General features: G+C 33.6%; 4 protein-coding genes and 1 non-coding gene across 6 annotated transcripts; 1 reads left to right on the top strand and 4 right to left on the bottom strand.

Annotated features, from left to right (window-relative positions):
* Positions 1–76: 76 nt before the first annotated feature.
* On the bottom strand, positions 77–775 carry LOC123227018. Its single transcript, XM_044651631.1, has 2 exons — positions 326–775; positions 77–244 (listed from the first exon to the last, which is right to left on the bottom strand). Exons 1-2 carry the CDS (start codon positions 657–659, stop codon positions 228–230), a joined length of 351 nt encoding a protein of 116 aa, XP_044507566.1. The 5' UTR covers positions 660–775; the 3' UTR covers positions 77–227.
* A 263-nt stretch (positions 776–1,038) lies between these two features.
* On the bottom strand, positions 1,039–1,110 carry TRNAD-GUC. Its single transcript has one exon. It is a non-coding gene; the product is annotated as a tRNA-Asp (tRNA).
* A 399-nt stretch (positions 1,111–1,509) lies between these two features.
* On the bottom strand, positions 1,510–8,852 carry LOC123210430 (kelch-like ECH-associated protein 1). Of its 2 annotated transcripts, XM_044628783.1 has the most exons (11): positions 8,698–8,849; positions 7,522–7,694; positions 6,898–7,079; positions 6,077–6,772; positions 5,904–5,981; positions 4,911–5,235; positions 4,631–4,830; positions 2,884–2,960; positions 2,452–2,553; positions 2,052–2,238; positions 1,510–1,964 (listed from the first exon to the last, which is right to left on the bottom strand). In XM_044628783.1, exons 2-10 carry the CDS (start codon positions 7,685–7,687, stop codon positions 2,235–2,237), a joined length of 1,830 nt encoding a protein of 609 aa, XP_044484718.1. In that variant the 5' UTR covers positions 7,688–7,694; positions 8,698–8,849; the 3' UTR covers positions 1,510–1,964; positions 2,052–2,234. The 2 variants fall into 2 exon arrangements, with proteins under 2 accessions (XP_044484718.1, XP_044484727.1); XM_044628792.1 differs by lacking the exons at positions 1,510–1,964; positions 2,052–2,238 and having other exon boundaries at positions 4,631–4,817; positions 8,698–8,852.
* A 6,373-nt stretch (positions 8,853–15,225) lies between these two features.
* Positions 15,226–17,624, top strand: LOC123229559 (patellin-6-like). Its single transcript, XM_044655466.1, has 4 exons — positions 15,226–16,246; positions 16,364–16,488; positions 16,711–16,849; positions 16,967–17,624. The coding sequence occupies exons 1-4, from the start codon at positions 15,305–15,307 to the stop codon at positions 17,225–17,227; spliced, it is 1,467 nt and encodes a 488-aa protein (XP_044511401.1). The 5' UTR covers positions 15,226–15,304; the 3' UTR covers positions 17,228–17,624.
* A 453-nt stretch (positions 17,625–18,077) lies between these two features.
* On the bottom strand, positions 18,078–22,014 carry LOC123229566 (probable protein phosphatase 2C 65). The gene is given in 7 exon segments (XM_044655478.1): positions 18,078–18,470; positions 18,864–19,190; positions 19,360–19,583; positions 19,665–19,782; positions 19,881–20,222; positions 20,835–20,863; positions 20,866–22,014. Coding segments are annotated over 7 exon segments (1,296 nt in total). The 5' UTR covers positions 21,056–22,014; the 3' UTR covers positions 18,078–18,404.
* Between the last annotated feature and the right edge of the window lie 81 nt (positions 22,015–22,095).

Genomic DNA, 22,095 nt, shown 5'->3' with positions numbered 1-22,095 from the left:
TTCTTGAGAAAATCTCATTCATTTTGAAACAAACTTCTTCAACTGGGTTTATCAACTGACAATCAATGGGGAAAAATAAGATGGATAATATGGATAATATACTTTATTATTCAGATGATGGCGAATTACAATCTTTAAGCCTTTATTGCTACAAGATGAAGCAACGGAGTTGCTTCCAGCATTTAAGTACTCTCACCATCCGATTCCATGGCCGACTAGTTATCTCATCAAGGAAGTGTGTAAGCTGCAAAGCCAATAATTACGGTATTAGGGGTCAAGCAATGAGGCGAAAAACAAAACGACATTTTTAATTCTATGTACTTACGTCCACACTTGAAACCCACAGGACGATTTTCAATGTTGCAGCGCTTGGGGATGGTAATGGCTATCTGGGGCTTAATTCCTGATGCCTTGGCAGTGTTAGAAAGCAAGACAGCACAGAGACAGCTTGGGTTCTGGCCAATTTTCTTCACCTCGGCACAGCAACTGTCTGAAACCGGAGCTTTCTCGTCTTGCGCTGCCATTGCACAAGGAGCTAGCATCATTGCCTCATCATCTGGAGATGACTTTCCGCATTCTCCAGCTGCATCAAGGCCAGCAATGTTGAGTATAACTACAAGCAGTCCTAGCAGGCAGATGAATTTCACCGACACCGCCATCCTTGTAAGTCACAAAGCACAAATACTTGACAAACTACAATCCCAGAATGCACAAGCCATATCCCAGTAGGGAGTTTTTATACTGGCACATGAGCTCTGAGAGTGCTTGCACTTATTGTCCACTTCTGAAAATGGAGCTTGCACTAGAACATTAGAGTTGCAGCACTTTGCTTAAGGAAAAATACAAAAGGGCATTATGTAACCGCATACGTAAGTATGATCACTTTTAATATTTTTCCAAATGTTGCCTTCACATTAGGCCATGGATAAGCACAGAAGCTCACTATTTGTCCAACTAACTATCCACCCTCTCTCCAGTCTCTAGAACTCCATCTCCTTGGATTGATTAAAGCAGATTAAAAAAAGACAGACATAAACTCGCCGTTGCCGGGGATCGAACCCGGGTCTCCTGCGTGACAGGCAGGGATACTTACCACTATACTACAACGACATTTTGAAATTTTTGTTACTACAAATAGATTAAAAAAATTAGCATTCCAGGGACAAGGACGGCCACAAGAGACCTCAGAAGTTAGAATATCTGTTCTTCTTAAAAAATCAGTAATATTATAATTCAATTTATTATCCTTTTATATATATATATTTGAATGATGTGATCGATGATAAGAATAAAAATGGTATCAACCATAATAATCCCATCTACTCTGCGTCCTCCCATATTTACAGGTGGAAATTGAGCCAATTGAAGTTGGTCCTGTGTTGCAGCTGTGATTTTTTTTCTTTCAACAATTGTCATCATAATTCATCCATCACCACTAATGCCTCGTATCTATGTGACTCATTTTAGTTTAATGATTTTCGAAAATTAATTATTGACAAAATATAGGAGTTGTGACAAGTATCATCGTCATCTTAATGTCATAAGATGACATCTTTGGATTTTATAATAATTGCCATAAAAATTGACAATTTGATCACCTTATATACAGTTTCCAAAATTCAAAACAAAAATTAAAAGGATCTACATTGAATTCCTTCTAAACCTTGGCTTAGTCTCACAATCCCTTCAACCATCTGAAAAACGTGGAGATTTTCAGACGACTGAATTATCTGGCTGTACAAAATGATTAAGTTTTCTTATTATCTACACCTTGCTCTCATCCCATAAAAGATGTGACAGAGATAAGCCTCTGCCCGATAGGCTTCAAAACTAATATTGAGAATTAAAAAAAAAACAAAAAAAAGAGTTCTCCTGTGTGACTACAAGGTAAAAGCTGACATGAAACTCCTCTTCCCAATTACATTAATTACTTCCCAGCCCCGTCCCTCTTTGTAACATTCAACCTGTTATGTCATAATCAGCAAGACACAAACAGTAAGATCGTTGCAGCTATCTAAAAACGGCATAAGACATGGCAAAAGATAAGATACCGTATCCAATATTCTGTGGCCTTCAGCCACTCCTGCAATGGCGTATATAGACTCTTTCAAAACAACAGCAGCAGAATATCCTCTTGCCTCCTTCATCGGGTCCACAGATATCCATGAGTCCATACGTGAATCATAAATTTCAACACTTGAAACCATCGCACTGCCATCGTAACCACCAAGTGCTTATCTACAACACAAAATCCCCGTGTTAATCTGATACCTGACAATGATGATATTTATCTCTGGGGAATACACACGCTGTCTTTTGCAATACACAAGCATTTATGAGTAGACTTGCAGAGGTTTACACTGGACAATGTTAATCAAAATAGGACAGCTGAGAGCTGGGCCATCAACAAGTACCAAAATACTACAAAACAAGAGGAATAAAATGACTTACAGTTTTCCATTCAAAACAACCACTGAGTGGCAGGCTCTCTTTGAGTTCATGCTTGCAATTGGTTCCCAATACCGCATTCTGTGGTCAAATTTTTCTGCAGAACTGACATGTACAAAAATGTCAGGCAACTTATCAGAAAAGGATGCCAGAAAAATTAATTACATTAACTGAGCTTTGATTTAGCTTCTATTCTTTAGTTTCTTACAAGAAGATTCATTTGAATCTTGTTACAGGCTAAATCTTAGTAGCGAAGCAATGTAAAGATCTCCATATATATAAATCATGTGCATCTCAAGTCAACAAAATGTCAAACAAATGATTAAAAGCCTTAATTATTAAGTTCAGAATTTGGAATATTTCCTGCTGATATAGCAATACACATATATTTTGAGTGTGTACACAAACAGGAAAAATAAAGGGTATGTGTCTTACTTCAGATATTCCTTCCCATTAAATCCGCCAGTAGCATAAAGCACACGATCAATTTCCGCAGCAGCAAGAGAAAATCGCTGGAGAACAGTTGAAGGGCATTCATGGATCAATTCTTAATCAACTTATACAAAATGCATGTTTTACAAGGTGGCACACTGCAGGCCACATGCCTCAAGAAAATAAGAAACATCTGAAATTGGTACTTCATTTATACTATTACAATTAGCATTGTCTTGCTACCACATCACACATATTGTAAATATTTATATCATGTAAATGACATACATCTCACGATATAAAGTATCTTTAAACCTTGTATTAAATGATAACATGATAGATGCTGATCTTGATGAAAAGCAAAAAATAAATCAGTATCCTTAGTCTGCTCGTTAAAAAATAAAATCACACATATCGGTGTTGATACTAAATGTTATAATAAAATTCTAAAAAGCATGTTCTGGGAAGGGCTAACTAGGAAGGACCAATGCACTCATGGTACATGAGAAAAAACATGATTAAAGAGATAAGTTAACCACTCAAAAAACTTCAATATTCATCAACACCAAATAATTCAAAAGAGGTAACAATAATCAACCAAAGTAACAATTGTGACAAGTTGTCCATGATGAAACAAAATGCCTTTATTTTAAGGAAACTTAATTGCACGATGTCAAATAAGCAATGAATTCAAGATCATCAGGAAACATTTCCGTTATCATTGTGCCAACATCTAGAAATCAAATGAAATATATAAGAATCAATCTAGGTAGAAGATTTAAATTGAAAGAGGCAGTTGTTTATTGTCATTCTGGTTCATATTTTCCATTAGTTCTTCCAAATTTCTGAAATATAAAATAACATATTGCGTAAATCTAGAAAGTAGTTGCATCATAAGTCATAGTGTGTTAGGATAGTTGCATTTAAAAGAAAAAAAAAAGGAAAGGGAAGAAAAATTTTCCTAAAACAAAAAAATATATCCAAAAAAATTTGCATATTTTCCCAACTTTAGGACAAAATAGTTTTCAAAGGGGTAGGTAATGTTAAGATAGGGAGACACTAGTCCTATTTGTAGAGGTTTGATTTTATAATATAGAGGAGTAGTTGGGAGTTTCAAGAAGGAAGGAAGAAGAATTAGGGAATTTTGGGCAACCTTAGGGTTATAAGTAGTTTTAAGGCTGATTGAGCAGTCTCTGGTGCCTCGAATAAGCAGAAATATGAGTACTCGACTCCTCAAATTGTCTGATTTATCTATGTAACTACCCTTTTATCAATAAAATGATTTTTGTTTTCTGTATTTGTTAGTTTGTTTGCTGTTATAGGTGAAATTGCGGTTGTAGACCTAACAAAATGTTAGGATAAGGGGAAGAAGAATTAGGGAATTTTGAAAAATCTTCGGGTTGTAAACAACCTTGTGTTTGACGAGAGCTCTTCATTGCCTTGAATGGTTGGAAATAGAAGACCCTGACTCTTCGAATTTTCTGATCTATCTCTGTAAATGCCTTTTTATCATTAAAATGATTTTTGTTTTCTTTATTTGTTGGTTTGTTCATTGTTTTGGGTGAAAATTTGGCTAGATACCTGACAAATTCAAAGCAAAACTCAAACGATATAAGCTTCAATATTTTTCAATTCACACATAGCTATCAAGTGTTGTTCTCACAAGTAAACTTAATTTTCCATCCTTTGTTAAATACTAAACAATGAAATGCATTCCTGAAATTGATTCATTGTAGGTGAATAAGTGTACCTTCTGTTGCAGTGACAACATACCAATCCATCGTCCAAGCTTCAAATCAAACATTTCAACATCTGAAAAGCATTCAACACCATTCCCACCACCAATTGCATATATTTTGTTATCAAAAGCAACTCCACTTAAGCCACCCTTTGCCTGATTCAAGGAAGGGCACAGGGTCCATTCATCATTACCTGGGCTGTATGATTCAACTTGACAAATAGTATGAGATATTAGATATAAATACATTAAAAAGGCTAATACTTTAAAGAATTTATTAAGAGCATAATACCTGTATTGTACCACGTGCATCCATCCCCACCACCAAAGACATAAACCTCACCATTCAACAATGCAACTGAAGCAAATGAACGAACGAAGTTCATTGGATGTAAAGATTTAATCACACCTCGCAATGGAACGTATGAATCCAACGTTGATAACCATGATTCTCCATCATATCCACCCAATAGATATATTGACTCAGTAGGATTAACACAAAAATCTTCTAAGGACTCTATGGCCTCTTTATCACTTAGTTCAATGGGAGGATTAGACCCAGAATGCACCACCATACGATGAATTTTCAACTGCTGGATTTCAGTTTCTGCCTCAACCTAGAAGAGTCGAGGTCGAAGGTCTATGTTTATTACATCAAGTGGCCAAACGAAATATACAAATTTAAGGAAGCACCATTTTCCATCAATAATTATAGGTACACAACAAAAGTAATTTCAATAAACATAAACATCATACCCATTAACAAAGAGGGAAGAGGGGAGGGGGAAGGAATTAGTGAATTCAATGAAGGAATAGTAGTCTCTTCAATTTATTAGTAGTGCTATACATATGAATTTGATTATAACAAGACAATTGCCACTCTTACCTTTGTAGTATGGGTACTTCACCAACTGAACAAAGCTCTCAACTAGTAAATTATACTTTAAATCTACAAGCTTTTGATGTTTTTATGATAAGAGAGAGAAAAAACATCAACTGCTCGAACAATTGTCACTAATGCTTTTCCTATTCAGCCTTATAAAGCACCAGTGATTTCGATAATTCTACTTCTATTTCCATTGTAATTCAATTCAATTTATCATTAGTCCTTAGTCCATAGAATATATATAATTAATCAAAAAAGAATTCAGCCTCCGATAATGACTAAATTGCTATGTTTGAACATAGCAATCTTCACATAGTTTGTTTAATTATTCACCCAGGGAAGATAAGACAACTATTGGAAATAGCAGAGTTCAATATCACAGGAATGGCATAACGTTACCAGCTTCTGCTCCAAATATCTCATCTTTAGAGTTTGTTCTGCTTTAAATTCTTTAAGCTCTTCCACCTCTTGAATCAACTACTTAGAGCATAAAGCAATGTTACTAAGGCCAAAGCAAGAAACTCTTTTGAATCTTAAGTGAAATAAAATAGAGGACGGATATCCTCAACAACCTTAGCTATGACAGACCGACAATAAGAAGAGGAACAACTATTCTCTTCATTCTTCTCATCAGAGCTAATCTTTTCACAAATAGAAACCCTGTTTCCCGGGCACATGTCCCTCGTAAAAGCAGGTTCATCTACATAATCAGTTAAAGGAACGTCTTCACTTCTACGGTTAAAAGCCAATTCTTTCAGTTTCTTGAGTATATTCTCTTTCTCATCTTGTTCCACCATATTCACATTTGTATGAGCTTCCAATAGCTGGTTGTCTCCATTTAGTGGAGCATCATCTCTAGAATCCATTTTCCTAGTCACATCATTACATTGATCAACCTCCAAAGGAAGTGGCTGAAGCAATTTACACCCCCCATTCATTTCACCAACAGGAGCAGCATCTTCAGAATCTGAAATACAGCCTAAGTACTTTGTAAGGTCAGGCTCTGTAGCAAGCCGCTCAAACCTGTTACCTTCCTCTTCCTTGTCAGTGGTTGAAAGAGGTTGGAAAATGTTTCTCTGCCTTGCTGATTTGAAAGGACAACAAGTGCTTGTTGAAACCGTTAAAGATGCTAGTGATATCAGCTTGCTTGCCTGAGAATGGTCAAGCTCAAACCAGAAATGATGATCAGTGTAGTAATTGTCTTTAATTACTGGTTTAAACTGTTCTTCAAGCAGAGGTTGGCATTTCAATTTGACACAAATCTGAACCTTAATTTGGAAAGCAACATAATACCGGCATTACAGTCTTCTCTTCATCATAAATTATCTGTCTCAAATATAACTTTTTATATTAAAAAAGAACTAGAAAATAGATAAGCAAACTAGTATAATACCTGTGCAGGATACAGGGTTCTCTTAGAACCATCAGTAGTCCACCCATACGGATCAATGTTCATTCTGCCAGGGCTGGCAGCTTCATAGATGCCATAAAGTTTTCTTTCACTGTAGTTGAATAGAAAAAGTGGTAGGCCAGTGTCAATGTTCTTTACATAAATAAAGTGGTGAGCTGGTAAACCTATTAAAGGTAATACAAAATCCCATAAGCTTTTGGAGACAATCTAAGAACAGATACGCAAGCAGCCTCTGCAATGCTGCCCAATGGAAATTAAAATAAAACGAAATTATATCATATAGAATTATATTCTTAAACCAAACTAACATTTTCTCATCTTAAGCAGAAATCCTGCTAAAGAAAGGAAGATCCACGTGTGTATGCAAAGTGATAGTTGTAGAGAAGACATTTGCAAAATAAGAACCATTCTATTAATGAAAAATAGGAAATAAAATCTTCACAAAAAATGATTAATATTAAAACAATTAGAAATAATTTATTCATTCTTCCCAATTTTATGCAATCCTACCAATCATTATCACTGGTGTCTGAATGACTAACAAATTCATGAAACAAAAAACAAAATGTTTACAAAAAATATGAATCAAAATTGCAGATGACTGACCAAACAGTTGATTAGTTAAACATTCTTTGATGGTGTTATTCTTGCAGCCAAATATAACACCACCAAGCTGGTGCTTTCCCAGATTTCTAGCAGCTGCATGGGTATATGTTGGATCTGTAGAAGGTGAATTTCCAGTGAAAGTCTGCGTTTGCCTTCCTGCCCCCATCCTGTGACTGAAATTGAAAAGGACAGAAAATTAAACTGCAATTAGAGCTTAAAACATAAGCAACTACTGCTAATCAAATGGGCTAAAAAATTTTCAAACAAAACATTGAAGATGTTGATCAAATAAATACTGTTCAATAAGTACCGAATTCAGCACAATATATGAAACAGAAAATTTAATTAAAAAAATAGCAATCTTTAGAACAACAAAACTAGGGAAACAAAAACCTAACCTAAATGGTTAATGAATTGATTTCTGTTGATCAACACAACAGCTACTGTGTCAAACAAAAGATGGAGATATTACTTTTTTAAGCAAATTGAATCAAAAAAAGGCTTACATAATAAGCCTCATTAACATTATCAACATCTATTCCTTATAATTTCAGGCAAATTAATCAAGATTCATGGCGATTTCAAGATTCACTCTAACATTCATAATAGCAAGAATGTCGCAGTATAAAATAAAAAACAAGCAAGCATGGCTGAAATATCAATAGAACAAACTAAAATTTAGCGGAATTGAAAGACTACTACAACAACAAACAATAAACAAGTACACAGTAATATGAAGCATTATAATATCAGTATATAATATATAAACAAATAAAATCTAATAGTAGCCTGTGTGCTCAATGAACAAAACCTAAAAAATGATTTCAAATTTCAATGTAATTATATAAAAACCAAAAAATAAGTTTAAAGGGAACTACAAAATAAAGAAAATCGCAGAAGTAACAATACGTTTGATTGAAACAGAAAAGTAAAAAGCGAAACGGGAAAAATTTATTCAAACTTCAAAAGCAAACAAACGCCGCGCAAAACCCTAGCCATTACTAACTTTTAATTGAATCACCGAATCAAAATAAAACTGAGTTCACTATACGCGTTAAACCATCCGGTTCAAGCAAAGCCACGACAAACTTTGAAAACTGAGTGAACAAAACTGAAATGAAAAAGAAAGAACAAAAATACAAATGACAATGAAAAGAAGACAAGCTAGATGCGTACACTGTAAGTTGAGGAGGATGCTGAAAATGTAACAGACTGCTATCACTTGAGAGTGCTTGGCAAGGAACAAGAAGCGACGGAGTACTTTTACGTACGAGAGTGAGAGAGTGTAATAAGTATGCACCCGGCGCGTTTTAGCGTTGAATTAATTTTGGTTGTATAGTAAATACAAATAAATATTTTGAGACTTCATTTTGTTGAGAATCTTTAAAATCTGAAAATTAGTTATTTTACAGGAAAAAAAAAATCAATTACTTAAATAGGAAAAAATGGAGATAGTTTTTATTACTTAATTTTTTTTACTTAGTTCATCATGTATTGACATAATAGTGGACCATATCGAAGTATATTCAATGTAGTCTATTGTATCCCCAAGTCGTGGTGGTAAGCTTTACAAGTTAGGTCAGCCCATAGCACAATTTGAGTCCACCTTACTTACCCACAAAGTTATAACTACCACTATATTATAGTATGTCTTTACTAGGATAGATCAAACGTTTAAGGTTAAATTCAAATTGAATCAAATTAAATAAGATGAAACTCATTTTTGAGAGACTTAGTTTGGGTTCACCAAGTCTAGAGAATAACTCATTGGTGTTTTACTCAGGTTCGTGTAGATAAGTCAAACTCGTTTATTCAAAGATGATTTTTTTGTGGTTTACACGCATCATTTAATTTTTTTAATATAGTTAAGATCGGTTTATAAATATATTTTACCTCGGATTCGAGCTTAAGTTCATACAATCAAGCTCAGATTAGGGTTTGAATTTGTTTGAATAAAGCTTGTATCAAACTTGAACAAATTTATTTCAAATCACCCCTAAAAAAGGGTTATGAGGTGGAAAGTTTGAATATAAATAATGGAATGTTTTCATATCGAAGACATATCATAGGCTACTCTTACCAATTTAGCTTGAAGTTCCACTTCAAAAAAATGAGATAAGGACAAGAAACTAGCTTTGGAAAATCTTAAAATTACTGTAACCTACAATATTCAAACCAAATATAGCGAGCCATTTACTGTTACAAGAAAAAAGGTCGGTTCAAAATAGTTGCCGCGTCATCTTATTTTCCTAACCTGATCCACCAGCTGCTTTGGGCCCCTAAAAATATGAATACGGTTCGTCATCAGCAATTGGCATGTGCCCTTCAAGCCTTGTCAAATGGATCAAAAATTAATAATTATAATAAAGTTATATTTTTTATCCAATTTTGGCGAATATATTGTACATATACAGCTATTTTGATGAACATTATTGAATAATAATAACATAAAACCTGTCAATAATTGTTGCTTTTAGGTTACTATGTAATCAGTAGTAACATTATTGAATGAATTATATGTTTAAACCCATCAATAATACTGCTATTTTTATTATTTAATCAGTAGTAACGCTACCCTACAACGGGACAGTCTCCCTTGTCTAATGTCTATTGATTAATAATGGCTTATAATCCATATTGACATCGAGTTCGCAAGTTTAAAAAAATTGATATTTCTCTCTTAAAGTTTAGTTTTTAATTTTTAACGTCATCATCGATGACAAAAATTCCTTAATGCATCACCATATTTTAACGGTCTCTCTCCTCTCATTTGAAATGTCAATCGATGAAGATTTCATTTAAAATGACAAAGAGCTTAATGGAGAAATGAAAATGAAAATCTCGTATTTATCTCCTGGATGAAAAACTTCATCTTTTCGATGAAACTTTTTATCTCTCTAGTTTTATTTAACGTTGATCAAACATTCAACTAAAAGGAAGAGATCCTCGAAAGAAAAGAAAGCTTTGATAGGGAGAAATCATCGATAATAGTGTTGGAGTTTTAAAACTAAAATTTAAGAGAAAAATGTTATTTTTTAAGACTTGATTTATGAGGAAAATAGTTAGTTTTTAATATTTGAGAGAAAAAAGAAATAAAATTTTAAGAAGTTAGAATTTTGTTAATTTTAATTATTTATGGATAGATAAATAAAATTTTTAAAATTAAAAAATAAAAATTTAAAATAAGAGGATATTTTGGATGGGTAATAGTCTTTTGGGCTCCCAAGAAACCATAACTATCACGTAATATTTGTGTTTCTGGCTTTCATGCATTGTTGCAAACAGCGAAGTTTCCGGGTTTTAGGCTAAATTCCTGCTTCTATTTAGAGCTTGAAATAGTACTACACCGCAGCATAAACAGTGGGCTTTTGCTTTGAAATTAAAAATGGATTTAAGTCCATGTAAGTCTAAATAAAGGTTGGTTTAAATTCAATTTAAATTCAAAAAATTTAATTTAAGTTTCAATCAGCTTAAGTTAATAATAAATTGTTAAAAGAATTATTAGAGAGAAAAAGTAAAAGTCGTTTGAGATAAAGAAAAAGAGGAATTATTAAAAAATATATATTATTAACGTTAATGAAAAATCACATTAAAAAATATAGATCTATTTGAGTTAGAACTACCTAACTTGAATTCGAATTTATTTGAATTTAATATCGAGTCAAATTTATATTAATTTGATTTGGATCCATTTTTATTTGTAACTAGAACATTGATCAAGCCATGAGGATGCCACCAAGCTATCACAGTGGATCTAATGTCGATGTCCATTTCCAAAGTTATAAAATTTGCAACTTATATGTGATTGTGACATATAAAGAAGGTAGGAAATTATTCAAAGGAGTAAAGGGCAATCAATCGAAAAACAAGCCATGTTCTTTTCAGAGAAGTTTTGACACGCACATGGCAGATTGCTTCTCGAAGGCATGAGAGTGGACGTTCTATTTGCATGAATATTCAAAGAGAGCTAGTACAAAATTTGAATTGTTCTGTCATTCATGACAGGAAATTGTCTGGCAACCAAAACCCATATACAGTCTTGTTCATAACCATAAATAAATGTCACCTCACGAGCCAGACTCTCCTTGCATCATTTCAGTACTATTCTTGAAGATTTACAACGGTGTCCAGATAAGAAGGCCAAGAAAATCAACGTACGGTTCCATCTCTATTAAATGCCAAATGAGCTGCAATAGGGCTAAAAGCATAGTTAAAGATCATGTAAATGGAAGAATCTTAAGCAGGAAAGTGTGCTAATTTTTCTTTGTCTTGTTCACCTTCCTTGCACTATAGAAACGAATTTAGAACCATACAGAGCTGTCTTGCACTTGCACATGGGATTGACTGTATTTTCTGCTACATTTAATGAAATATAGAAACAGAATTACACCCTATATGCAATAGCCTGCTTATTCTGATAAGAATATTCAAAAGTAAACGAGAACAAAGTAGTGCTGCTCCTGCATGGCATGTTTTGGCATTTGCAGATGAACAAGACAGAAAAGAGCATTAAAAATATTTTTGCTTTAGAAGGAAATTAGGACTCTAATGACCGATAAAGTAATAATTAAGTGAGGATTATCTTTTAAGCACAAGTCAAAAGTGATTCTGCCTCAAGCTTCTAACCACTAAAGTTAAAGGAGAAAGGATTACTTTTGTATAATTTTTGAAATCGCTATGAAAACTTTTCACCAATTCCTATGATTAAGGGAACTGAACTTATCTGTACTTGTAAAATTTCTTTGGTTTGGGCACTTAACGGAGACCAATGAAAGCACAAGAAAATACTCTAGCACGAGTATATTTAAAAAACTTTTCTTTTGGTCCATCCAAGGTATGGAAAACCGCATTGCTACCCATTAAATTCTAAAATATTTCCGTCCAAAATTTAACTTTGTCAATTAAAAAATCGGAAAGTGTTAGATGTGAAAATGATTATATTACTTTTAACTATTTAACTCTTAAGTGGAGTACATATTTGTAACTAACGAAATAAAATATTATATATTTAATATTAAAATCTCAATTAAATATTTAGATAATGTATAATTATATAATTAAATAATTTTTAATTAAAAATAAAATAATATTTAAATTTATTCACATAATCATATATTATTAACGATATTCAAATCAATATTTACTGTCAGTGTATATACCATTACTCAAAGAGTGTGGTTGATTCAGATAATCTTTTGTTACAAAAATAAAATATTATCCTGAAAAATAGATTATTTAGAAAAATATTAAATATAAATTATTATCGTATTTAATAAAAAATATATAAATATAAATAATTATTGTATTAGATTAAATGAAAAAAAGTATACCAAAATATTATTTTATTAAATACTTATATATATATAAATATTTTCAAATATTTTTCATTTTATTCATTATATTAATTAAACATGAGAATAATTTTGTTTAAAAAATTAATAAATAAAATTAAAATTATAAAAAAATTATGATTTTCTTAATAATTTTTTAATATCTAAGTAAATGCACTATTAATAATAATAATATCTAAGTAATATTTTGTATTACTTATAAATTAAATAATATTAATGATGAAATATTAATTAATAAAATAATTTTTGTCAATAAAAACCAAACTCTCCTAAAATTCTTTCCCAAGATGCATTAATGTGAATGTTCCTGTATATGTTTTTGAATTTTAGAACAATTGGGTGGGTAAAATGATTGATGGGTCCAAAATTCCAAACCTACACCTAAACAACAACATTAGTTATAAAATCAAATCCCCAAAAATAATTTTTCTTTTTCGAATCCAATGCAAAATATTCCAGCTTTCCCTCGGTAGTGGGGCCGAAAGGTCTCCCTCTTGTCTTCAAGCCAAGGTCTTGTTTTCACATTTACTCTGACGTAAAAGACATAAGCTATTCGAGGCAGAAAAGATTAAACCGTCAAATAAATTATAAGAAGTTTTTGCTTTTATATTTTAACACCAATAATCTTAGGGCGTCAAAATGCCTGCCCCGCCACCCAGCCACGGAGATGTTGAGCACGAGACGTCACCGCAAATCGAAAATGCAAGAAAGGTAATGGACAGGACATAAGGGAGGCCAAGCCAAGATTTAGATTAGAATGAATCATCAGTGACCAAGGATTTGGATTAGGTTTGAAACCGATGTTTCACATTGAGTTCAAAGCATGCTTCTTGACATGATTCTAGAGAAAATTCCATTCAACCTACACAAGATCTAAATCAAAATCAATTCAAATTATAAAAAGTCCAGATGAGATTTAAATTAAAAAAAATATTTATTTAGATTCAATTCAATCTATTTTATACTAAATGTTATTGATTTAAATTTGATTTGTTTATGAAAATAAATATAGCCTTTTGGCTCAAACTTAATTTGTTCACTCCAAATCGAGTTTGAGTAATTTGAATTTAAAGTTGGATCAAAAGTAAGTTGGCTCGATCTAGAAAAATGACTTAATTTAGTTCAATCTGTATTTGTTTAAATCAAACTCAAATCAAGACTTGGGTTACAAAAGTTCGGTTCTGTCTGACTTAATTTAATCTATTTTATCTTTAATTTAAAATTATTCAAAATAAAGTTATTTTTATATATTTTTACATATAATTTAAGTATATAAATATTATATTATTACATGATTAAATATTATTTTAATTTTAATTTAAAATTATAATATATTATTTATATATCTGATATACTATTTATTTTCCGAAGAATGTAGTGGAGTGCAGTAGTAGAAATAGCATTACCTTTATGGGATGTTTCTTTGATTTGAATTATCTCTAAACCGGAATGAAAAATTCCTGACTAAATCATGAAAGTAGTCACCGCACTGAGGACCAACAAAACCATCTCTGCCCAAAATAGGACCACCCGGACCAGATTACCAGATAAAGCACCACCCCATTCCCGAATGCAAACCAACCGCATTGTTTAGTTCTAATCAAACCACCTTAATGACTTCGGTTTCAAGTTTTAGTTGGATTGGTTTCACTTTCATATAAATTTACAGCCCCACTTCCTCTCTCTCTCTCTCTTCTTTCTTCTTGCTGAAATTATCAAACTCATACTCCATGCTTACAAAATTACTAAAACTTCCCCCTATATTTAATTATTAATAAAATAACACATCATATACTAACAATGAATGAGTATAAATGAGGGTATAAATGTTGATATATTATAATCAAATAATTTTATATTAAAAATAAAATAATATTTAATGGTATAACAATTATTTTTAAATTCTTTATATAGGTGTAATTAAAAAAAAAGATAAGGGTACGGGGAGGCAGAGATAATCTCGAGGGGTCTAAATGATATTTTAGGCTTCATATTTGAATTTGTTTGGACTTTGGACTAGTTTGGCCCCCGGAAATGGAGCTGGGGAGGTGTGTTACAGGTTGCTGGCCGACATAAAGAAAAAACAAAGCTTTACCGGGTCCCACTCCACATACTCGACCCCACAAACCCCGTGACAAGTTTTTCTTGGCCTCTCTAAATTTCTCATTAATTATCACCTCCTCTACAAGTCACCACCACCAGTCCACCGTCGCCTCCGTACAATTTTCGCTCAGCTAAAACTCAGCCCGGCTCGGCTAGGCTATGCTAGGCTAAAGGAAAAAGAGTTAGTAAATTCAATCATACATACAGTTAGAGAGCGCGTGACATCACATTACGCTCGTTCAAATTTGTTTTCCTTTTGTGCCGCTAAATGATGTTTGTTCAAAGTTCAAAGAAAAGTCCCGGCTCATCACATCATCTGTTTAAAGTTTATGAATTTATCTCTCTTTAGCGAGTACTGTGTTTTTTCTCTTTCTCTTTCTCTTTCTCTTTCTCTGCTGTGTCTCTGTGAACATCAGAGAGAGGGAATCGTAAGCAGGGTTTCTTCTTTTGAGTGCTTAAAGCTTTTTCTTATTAACACTAAGAATTCGTATAAGACACATTATATAAACGATCTCCGGACGTTAATGGAGGCAATATCAGTGGTAGATTCTTCACCCATGTCCAGTCAACAACAAGATTCACTGCCAGAGGCTTCACCAAAGCCCCACGGCAAGAAATCTTTCGTCACGACGCTAATGGAAGCAGCGACTCTTCGGACTCCTTCTTTCAAAGAGGACTCTTACTTCATCTCAAATCTCAAATCATCTGAAAAGAAAGCTTTACAGGAACTGAAGAACAAGCTTGTGGACTCTCATGGCTCTGGTAATGAGTGCTCCATGTGGGGTATTCATCTTCTGGGTGGCGATGAAAAAGCCGATGTGATACTTTTGAAGTTTTTGAGAGCAAGAGACTTTAGAGTCCTGGATTCTTTTAACATGTTGGAGAAGTGTTTGGCTTGGCGCAAAGAGTTTGGAGCAGACGGTGTCTTAGAGGAAGATTTGGGGTTCAAAGAACTTGAAGGTGTGGTGGCGTATATGCAAGGGTACGATAAAGAAGGACACCCTGTTTGTTACAATGCTTATGGGGTTTTCAGAGATAAAGATATGTATGAGAGGATTTTTGGAGATGAGGAGAAGCTGAAGAGATTTTTAAGGTGGAGAGTTCAGGTTTTGGAGAGAGGCATAAACCTTTTGCATTTTAAGCCCGGTGGAATTAACTCTATTATTCAAGTTACTGATCTTAAAGACATGCCTAAAAGAGAGCTTAGAGTTGCCTCTAATCAGATCCTCTCTTTGTTTCAAGATAATTACCCTGAAATGGTTGCCCGCAAGGTAATTCTCTAACTTTATTTTGTTGGTTTATGTTTTTTCATGTTAATTCTTTTTATTCTCTATATTTTCTCTTTAAAATTATTGATTTCTGGATTTCTTTTATGGGTTTGGCTTCAGATTTTCATCAATGTGCCATGGTACTTCAGTATGCTGTACTCAATGTTCAGCCCGTTCCTCACTCAGCGAACTAAGAGCAAGTTTGTGATTTCTAAGGAAGGAAATGTAGCTGAGACACTATACAAGTGAGTCTTTCCTCTTGGTTCATTCACTGTTTACGTTCAAATTTCAAAACTCTTCAGAATCTGTTTTTTTTTTTTTTTTTACTCTTAATTTGGATTAAAAGTTAGGTTTCTGTTTTTCTTCGCGTGCTCTGTTTCTCTCCGGGTTCACATTTATAACTTACCTTGAAAAATGACAACTTTGAGTTGGTATGATGTAAGTGGATTTTGTTATTTGACGATCAGATTTATAAGGCCAGAAGACATTCCAGTACAGTATGGTGGATTGAGTCGACCCAGTGATTTGAACGGCCCACCTAAACCGGCTTCTGAGTTCACTGTCAAAGGAGGAGAGAAAGTTAACATTCAGATTGAGGGGATTGAGGTTCAATTACTCTCTAGAATAAAACGAATTTGTCTAATATCACTTTAATTTTTTTCTAGATCTGCTTTATTGTAGACTAATAGAGGTTTCTCATGGGTAATTTATTTGATTAATCAGGCTGGTGCAACAATAACATGGGACTTAGTTGTGGGAGGCTGGGACTTGGAATATAGTGCCGAGTTCGTTCCCAATGCTGAAGGGAGCTACACTATTGCAGTTGAGAAGCCTAGGAAGATTTCTCCATCAGAAGAAGCTATTCACAACTCATTTACCTCAAGTGAAGCCGGCAAAATGGTGGTTTCTGTCGACAACACCCTTTCCCGGAGGAAAAAGGTTGCTGCGTATCGCTACATTGTCCGGAAATCCACCCACGTCTAAGCTGTTTCAATACCTCTAATTATATTTTTAAAGAGTATTTTGCTTATCATAATCTTAACCTGCTCTTCTGAGCTGTTTGTGAACATGTTCAGTCTACTCAGTAATGTATTAATGTGATATGTATAAATAATTGGTACCATGATTATTTAGACTCTTTGTATGGCTTCATATAGTAGAAGAAAGCAGATTATAGCTCAAATCTGTGTTTGTGGAGAGAGTTAGAGGAGATTTTAGAAGTTGGGTGAGTGGTTTTTAAGTCTTTGTAGCAGAGTGGGAGACAGATGAAGCGAGAGATAAGCTGTTTTGCCTTTATTTGGGACTGTGTCTCCTGACAAAAGAGTTTTTTCCGCGTGATGAATGGCTCTGCCTGGGCTTTGAAAGTGATTTTGCTTCTTCATGCTCAGTCTCGTTTTCTTCTCTTCTCTTTATTTTTCCATGTGAATTGGTTAATGAGATGGGATTCTTCTGAGTCTGAATTGCTGGTTTCTGGGGATTTGTTGTTGGTTTGTGGTGTTTTTGGACGGACTTTTGATATGATACGAGATGTTGTACCGAAATAGCAATTTGATGCCAAAATTGGTGGAACCACTGCGCCATTGTCACGGGCTTTGGGATGCATACATCTGCTGGGTATTAAAGCTGGAGCGTTGTGTCATTGTCTTATGGTTTTTGATTTTATATGACTTTGAATTGAATCTCTTGTTTCTTTTCTTTACAATTCAGTTTTCATCCTTTGATTTTATTCAAATATAATTTTCAATGCCATTTTCTTTGTCAGTTTGCTTCAGGCTTCAGCCATTGCAAAATCCAAACGGAAGTCAACACTCATCTAAACATAAATATCACTAAAATTAATATAGGATTTAACAACTTTGCTTCAATGAGACTTAACATCAGGAATGTCTTTTAACATGTCACGTTACACCATCATGTCTTTAACCCACCGCTATATTGCCTTCTCCTTTCAACCTCCTCTTTTCCACTTTTTGAAAGTTTTGGCCCCTCATCACTCCTAACACAAGTGGCGCATAGTTAGGGAACGGATTGTGTTAATATCGTTCAATAATGCAAAGGATTAACAAGAATACAATGCTAATATTGGAAAACAATTTTTGAAAACTCAAATCTGAATTCAGTGCTAATATAGCACTTCTGATGAGAACTTCAACTGGATCAGTTATTGAATTGTTTTGGCTTTCTGATGCAGTCTTTTCCCAGTTTTCCGATAATCCAGCTTTGATTCCTGAAGAATAAGAACACAATGATTATAACTTAAATAACTGAAAAGCATTCAATACGAACCCGCAAAACAGAAACCACGGAAAGACCAGCGAGACTTGATTAAAACTTTGCAGTTCATTTTACAAATGGTAACACCTTTATCCACATAGTCGTATGGTAAAATTTCTGTAGGCAATAATATATTCTGATTCAAACATATCTTTGAAGCATCTGTATGAATTTTTTCAGATACAAGTTAGACAGGTGGGTTTTAACATTTTTCAGAACTATTTTCTCTTTGTCTTCCGCACAATATTAGTTAAGCCTGAAGATCTTCATGCTTCTTTGCTTTTCTCCCCTGACTCAAACCGCGGGTTAATCGAGGAAGATTCACTAGTGAATTAACTCTACTTACTCCTTTAAGGGCACTGTAATCTTCTCTTGAGTCTACACTCGCACCAATTAAACTGTCTGGTACTCCATGACTTCTGACAGATGATCTTGAAGCAACTTCTACTTGGTTTAAACTGCTTCCGCCGCAACTTACTTCAGACTTGGGCTTGTATAAAGGTCTGTTTTTAAGGAACAGGCATACTACTGCACAATCATCAATCTTGGAACCTGGAAATTTACTTCGCCATGCTCTAACCGCTCGGTGTATTACCAATTTAGCTGCCATTGCTGGCTTACTTGCACACGCAACTGTCCTTATGACCTCGAGGTTTGATAACACATCCCATACCTGGAAAACCAATACCACAAAAATTGCAAATAATAAGTTGCTTTATGCAGTTTTCTGCTTCATAAAAAGATTGATGTTTCACTTAGTAAAGTTGTCTAATTAGAGCAAATGTGTTGCTGCTTCTTTGAATATCTACAACTGATAAATAGGTTGCATTAGAACTTCTTACCCCATCAGTTGCAAGAACTATAAATTCGTCTTCGCTTGTAAGTTTTCTGTACGTGACTTCTGGAACTGAGATGACACCGTAATCTTTCAGGCAGAAATCTCCGAAAGCCCTTGCCATTGCTAAACCAGGGACATCTTCATCTGGCATCCATACTCTATAAACACCTGGTTCTTCATCCAGTGCAAAAACTCTGCCTCGGCAATTCTTGATTCTTTCAGCTTCGCCTGAGTAAAACATTAAACAAAGATAAGATATTACACAAATTAGGCTAGATTAGCTAAAGTGGACTAACAAAATATACCCACTTGCAATATCAGGTTTCAAATCAGTGGTGAGTTGGACAGGAATGAGATCATTCTTATTGCCTCGAGTACAAAGAACTGCACGAGAATCACCCAAATTGGCAACTATCAAGTGGTCATCCTGCAGTTTGAAGAAGAATACATTTATGATTATTTGATCTCAACCTATCAAGATTAAAACTAAACTCTTTCTGCCACTTGAGGGAGGTCTAATAATACCTTTTTAATGATACTCACAGCAGTTGTGCCACTGCAATAGCTGTCCGTTGTGCCATCCAAGCCAAGTTCTCCATCCAATTCTTGAAAAGATTTAACCAAGCTGGCCTTGAAAGAAGATGGTAAAGCGTTGCGGTGATGTTCTTGATCATCACCTTCTCTGCAGTAGTCCCCTGCAGCAACATCAATGTCACTGGGGAGGCTGCTGATAAGTCTAGACTCTTTGATTGCTAAGGACAGCTTTGAAGGTAAATTGTCTCGCACATGATGAGCAATCTTGTGACCCGAGGGACCATGACCATCAAACACACCGCAGAAGACTGCATCTTTGTCACCAATAAAATTCTGAATCAAGTTTAAATGTTAATCATTTCGCTAAATTTCAGATTCAGAAGTAATAAATTGATTATAACTTGAATCAAGACTTCAAATATCCAATCTTTTCACAGGTTAAGCTATGAATCCTTTTGTTAATGATCACATTCTTCTCTAATTATAATTTTCTGCTTAGACTGCAATTTCATGATGCAAACTTTATTATAAACAACTTGGATCACAGCAAGAAATTTCTGGGCCAAAAATTATGAAACCATTCTTATCATATTGAATAAACAAGAAGTAACTGAAATTTCAATGGGGGAAATGAGTTTCTTCTAAGCAGAAGAATATCAACATTACTGAATTAAAAACAATGTCAAAAAGATGTTGGCTAAAGATAATAATATATCAATATAATCAAAATTTTTGAAACAATATTAATTGCATTTGCAGAAGGTAAAAAAAGGACTCAAAAATTGATTAGACATTGATAAAAACAAATAAACAAGAAACAAAAACAGAGCCAAGAATGTTATGCATGAATCAACCTGATAAAAGAATCATTAAAGAAAATAAAAGTATCTAATTTTTTATATATTTTCAATGAAATGAAAAATTAAATGTAAACATATTAATTACCTCCCAAACTGTCATAGCATCTTGATTAATCCTTTTTTCCCTTGTTGAGTATACATTGATACAGTTTTAGAAAACCCTTCTATCCTCACAATGTCTCCATTATCTTCAATCCGCACAGGATTTTGTTCTTCATCATCCTTAAAATGATCATGCTCTTCAATATCCTCCTCCCACCTGTCTCTGTCTCCATATTGAATCTGTATGCTACAGCAGGCTCCCATGTTAAGAACCCACTTAAGCCCTTATCAATACGCAGCTATTTTCCGGGAAAAAAAATTTTTTTTTCTAGGAAAACAAACAGGGGTTCGTGCGCATGAAGAGAGAAAAGGAGGAGAAAACAAGATAACGGGGTTGGTATATTAAGGCATTAGAAACAGAAACAGGTTAATTTTAATTATAAGTTTCTCTAATTATTATGAAAATTTGAAAGAAAGATTGAAAAAAACAAATTATGAAATGTTTTGGTGAATTTAAGAATAAAAGACGGCGTGTTCCTCGTTCGTATCTCTCTGTCATGAGTTTTTCTTTTTTTGTTTTGTCCTCTGAATTCTCGACGTGCTCAGCTATTACCATGTAAAGTCAAAAGAGCTCTTTTCGCTCCCACAATTAGAGGGTCTCATTATTATTAAGTACCATTTTGCCTTTTTTATCTTTTAATTTTTTAACTATAAATTTTATTTAGACAATTAAATTGAAGCTATTATTATCCATAAATATGTATTTGTTTATTTATAATAAAAAATAATATTATTTATAATGAGATTAGTGATAGTTGGGAAGTTGAGGAAGCAGCAGTTATGAAGTGTTAAATAATGATTCATATAAAAAAGTTTAACAGGACAGGATTATCTCATTCTCAAATCGTCAGTGAAGAACTGGATAATATCATTTTCAACATGATTTTACTATTTCACCAGTTGTCTTAATGGGTGGATTTGATCATAACCGAATCGAGTTTATAGTCAACTTAAACCTATAATACCCTATTTGAATTTGAGTTCGTTCAAGTTAATATACAAAATTGTTTAAAAATTATCAATTAAATAAATAGTATTATTGATAAAATAAACAATATTGTGAAAATAAATAGTATTATTAGAATGACAAATAAATTAAACTCAAGTAAAACTAAAATTTTAACTTGAGTTTGATTCATTTGAGTTACCCCATAATCGTTTCTTTGTTTTTTTTTTTTGAATTTTTGGGCAAAAAGAAATTTCACTTCCACATGATATCACAGAAGCCCAATATTGAGTTTTTC

This window comes from Mangifera indica, chromosome 1 (genome assembly GCF_011075055.1).
Source record: "Mangifera indica cultivar Alphonso chromosome 1, CATAS_Mindica_2.1, whole genome shotgun sequence".
Taxonomy (NCBI): Eukaryota; Viridiplantae; Streptophyta; class Magnoliopsida; order Sapindales; family Anacardiaceae; genus Mangifera; species Mangifera indica.
The sequence above is the reverse complement of the archived record's forward strand: the minus strand, read 5'-3'. Positions and strand labels throughout refer to the sequence as shown.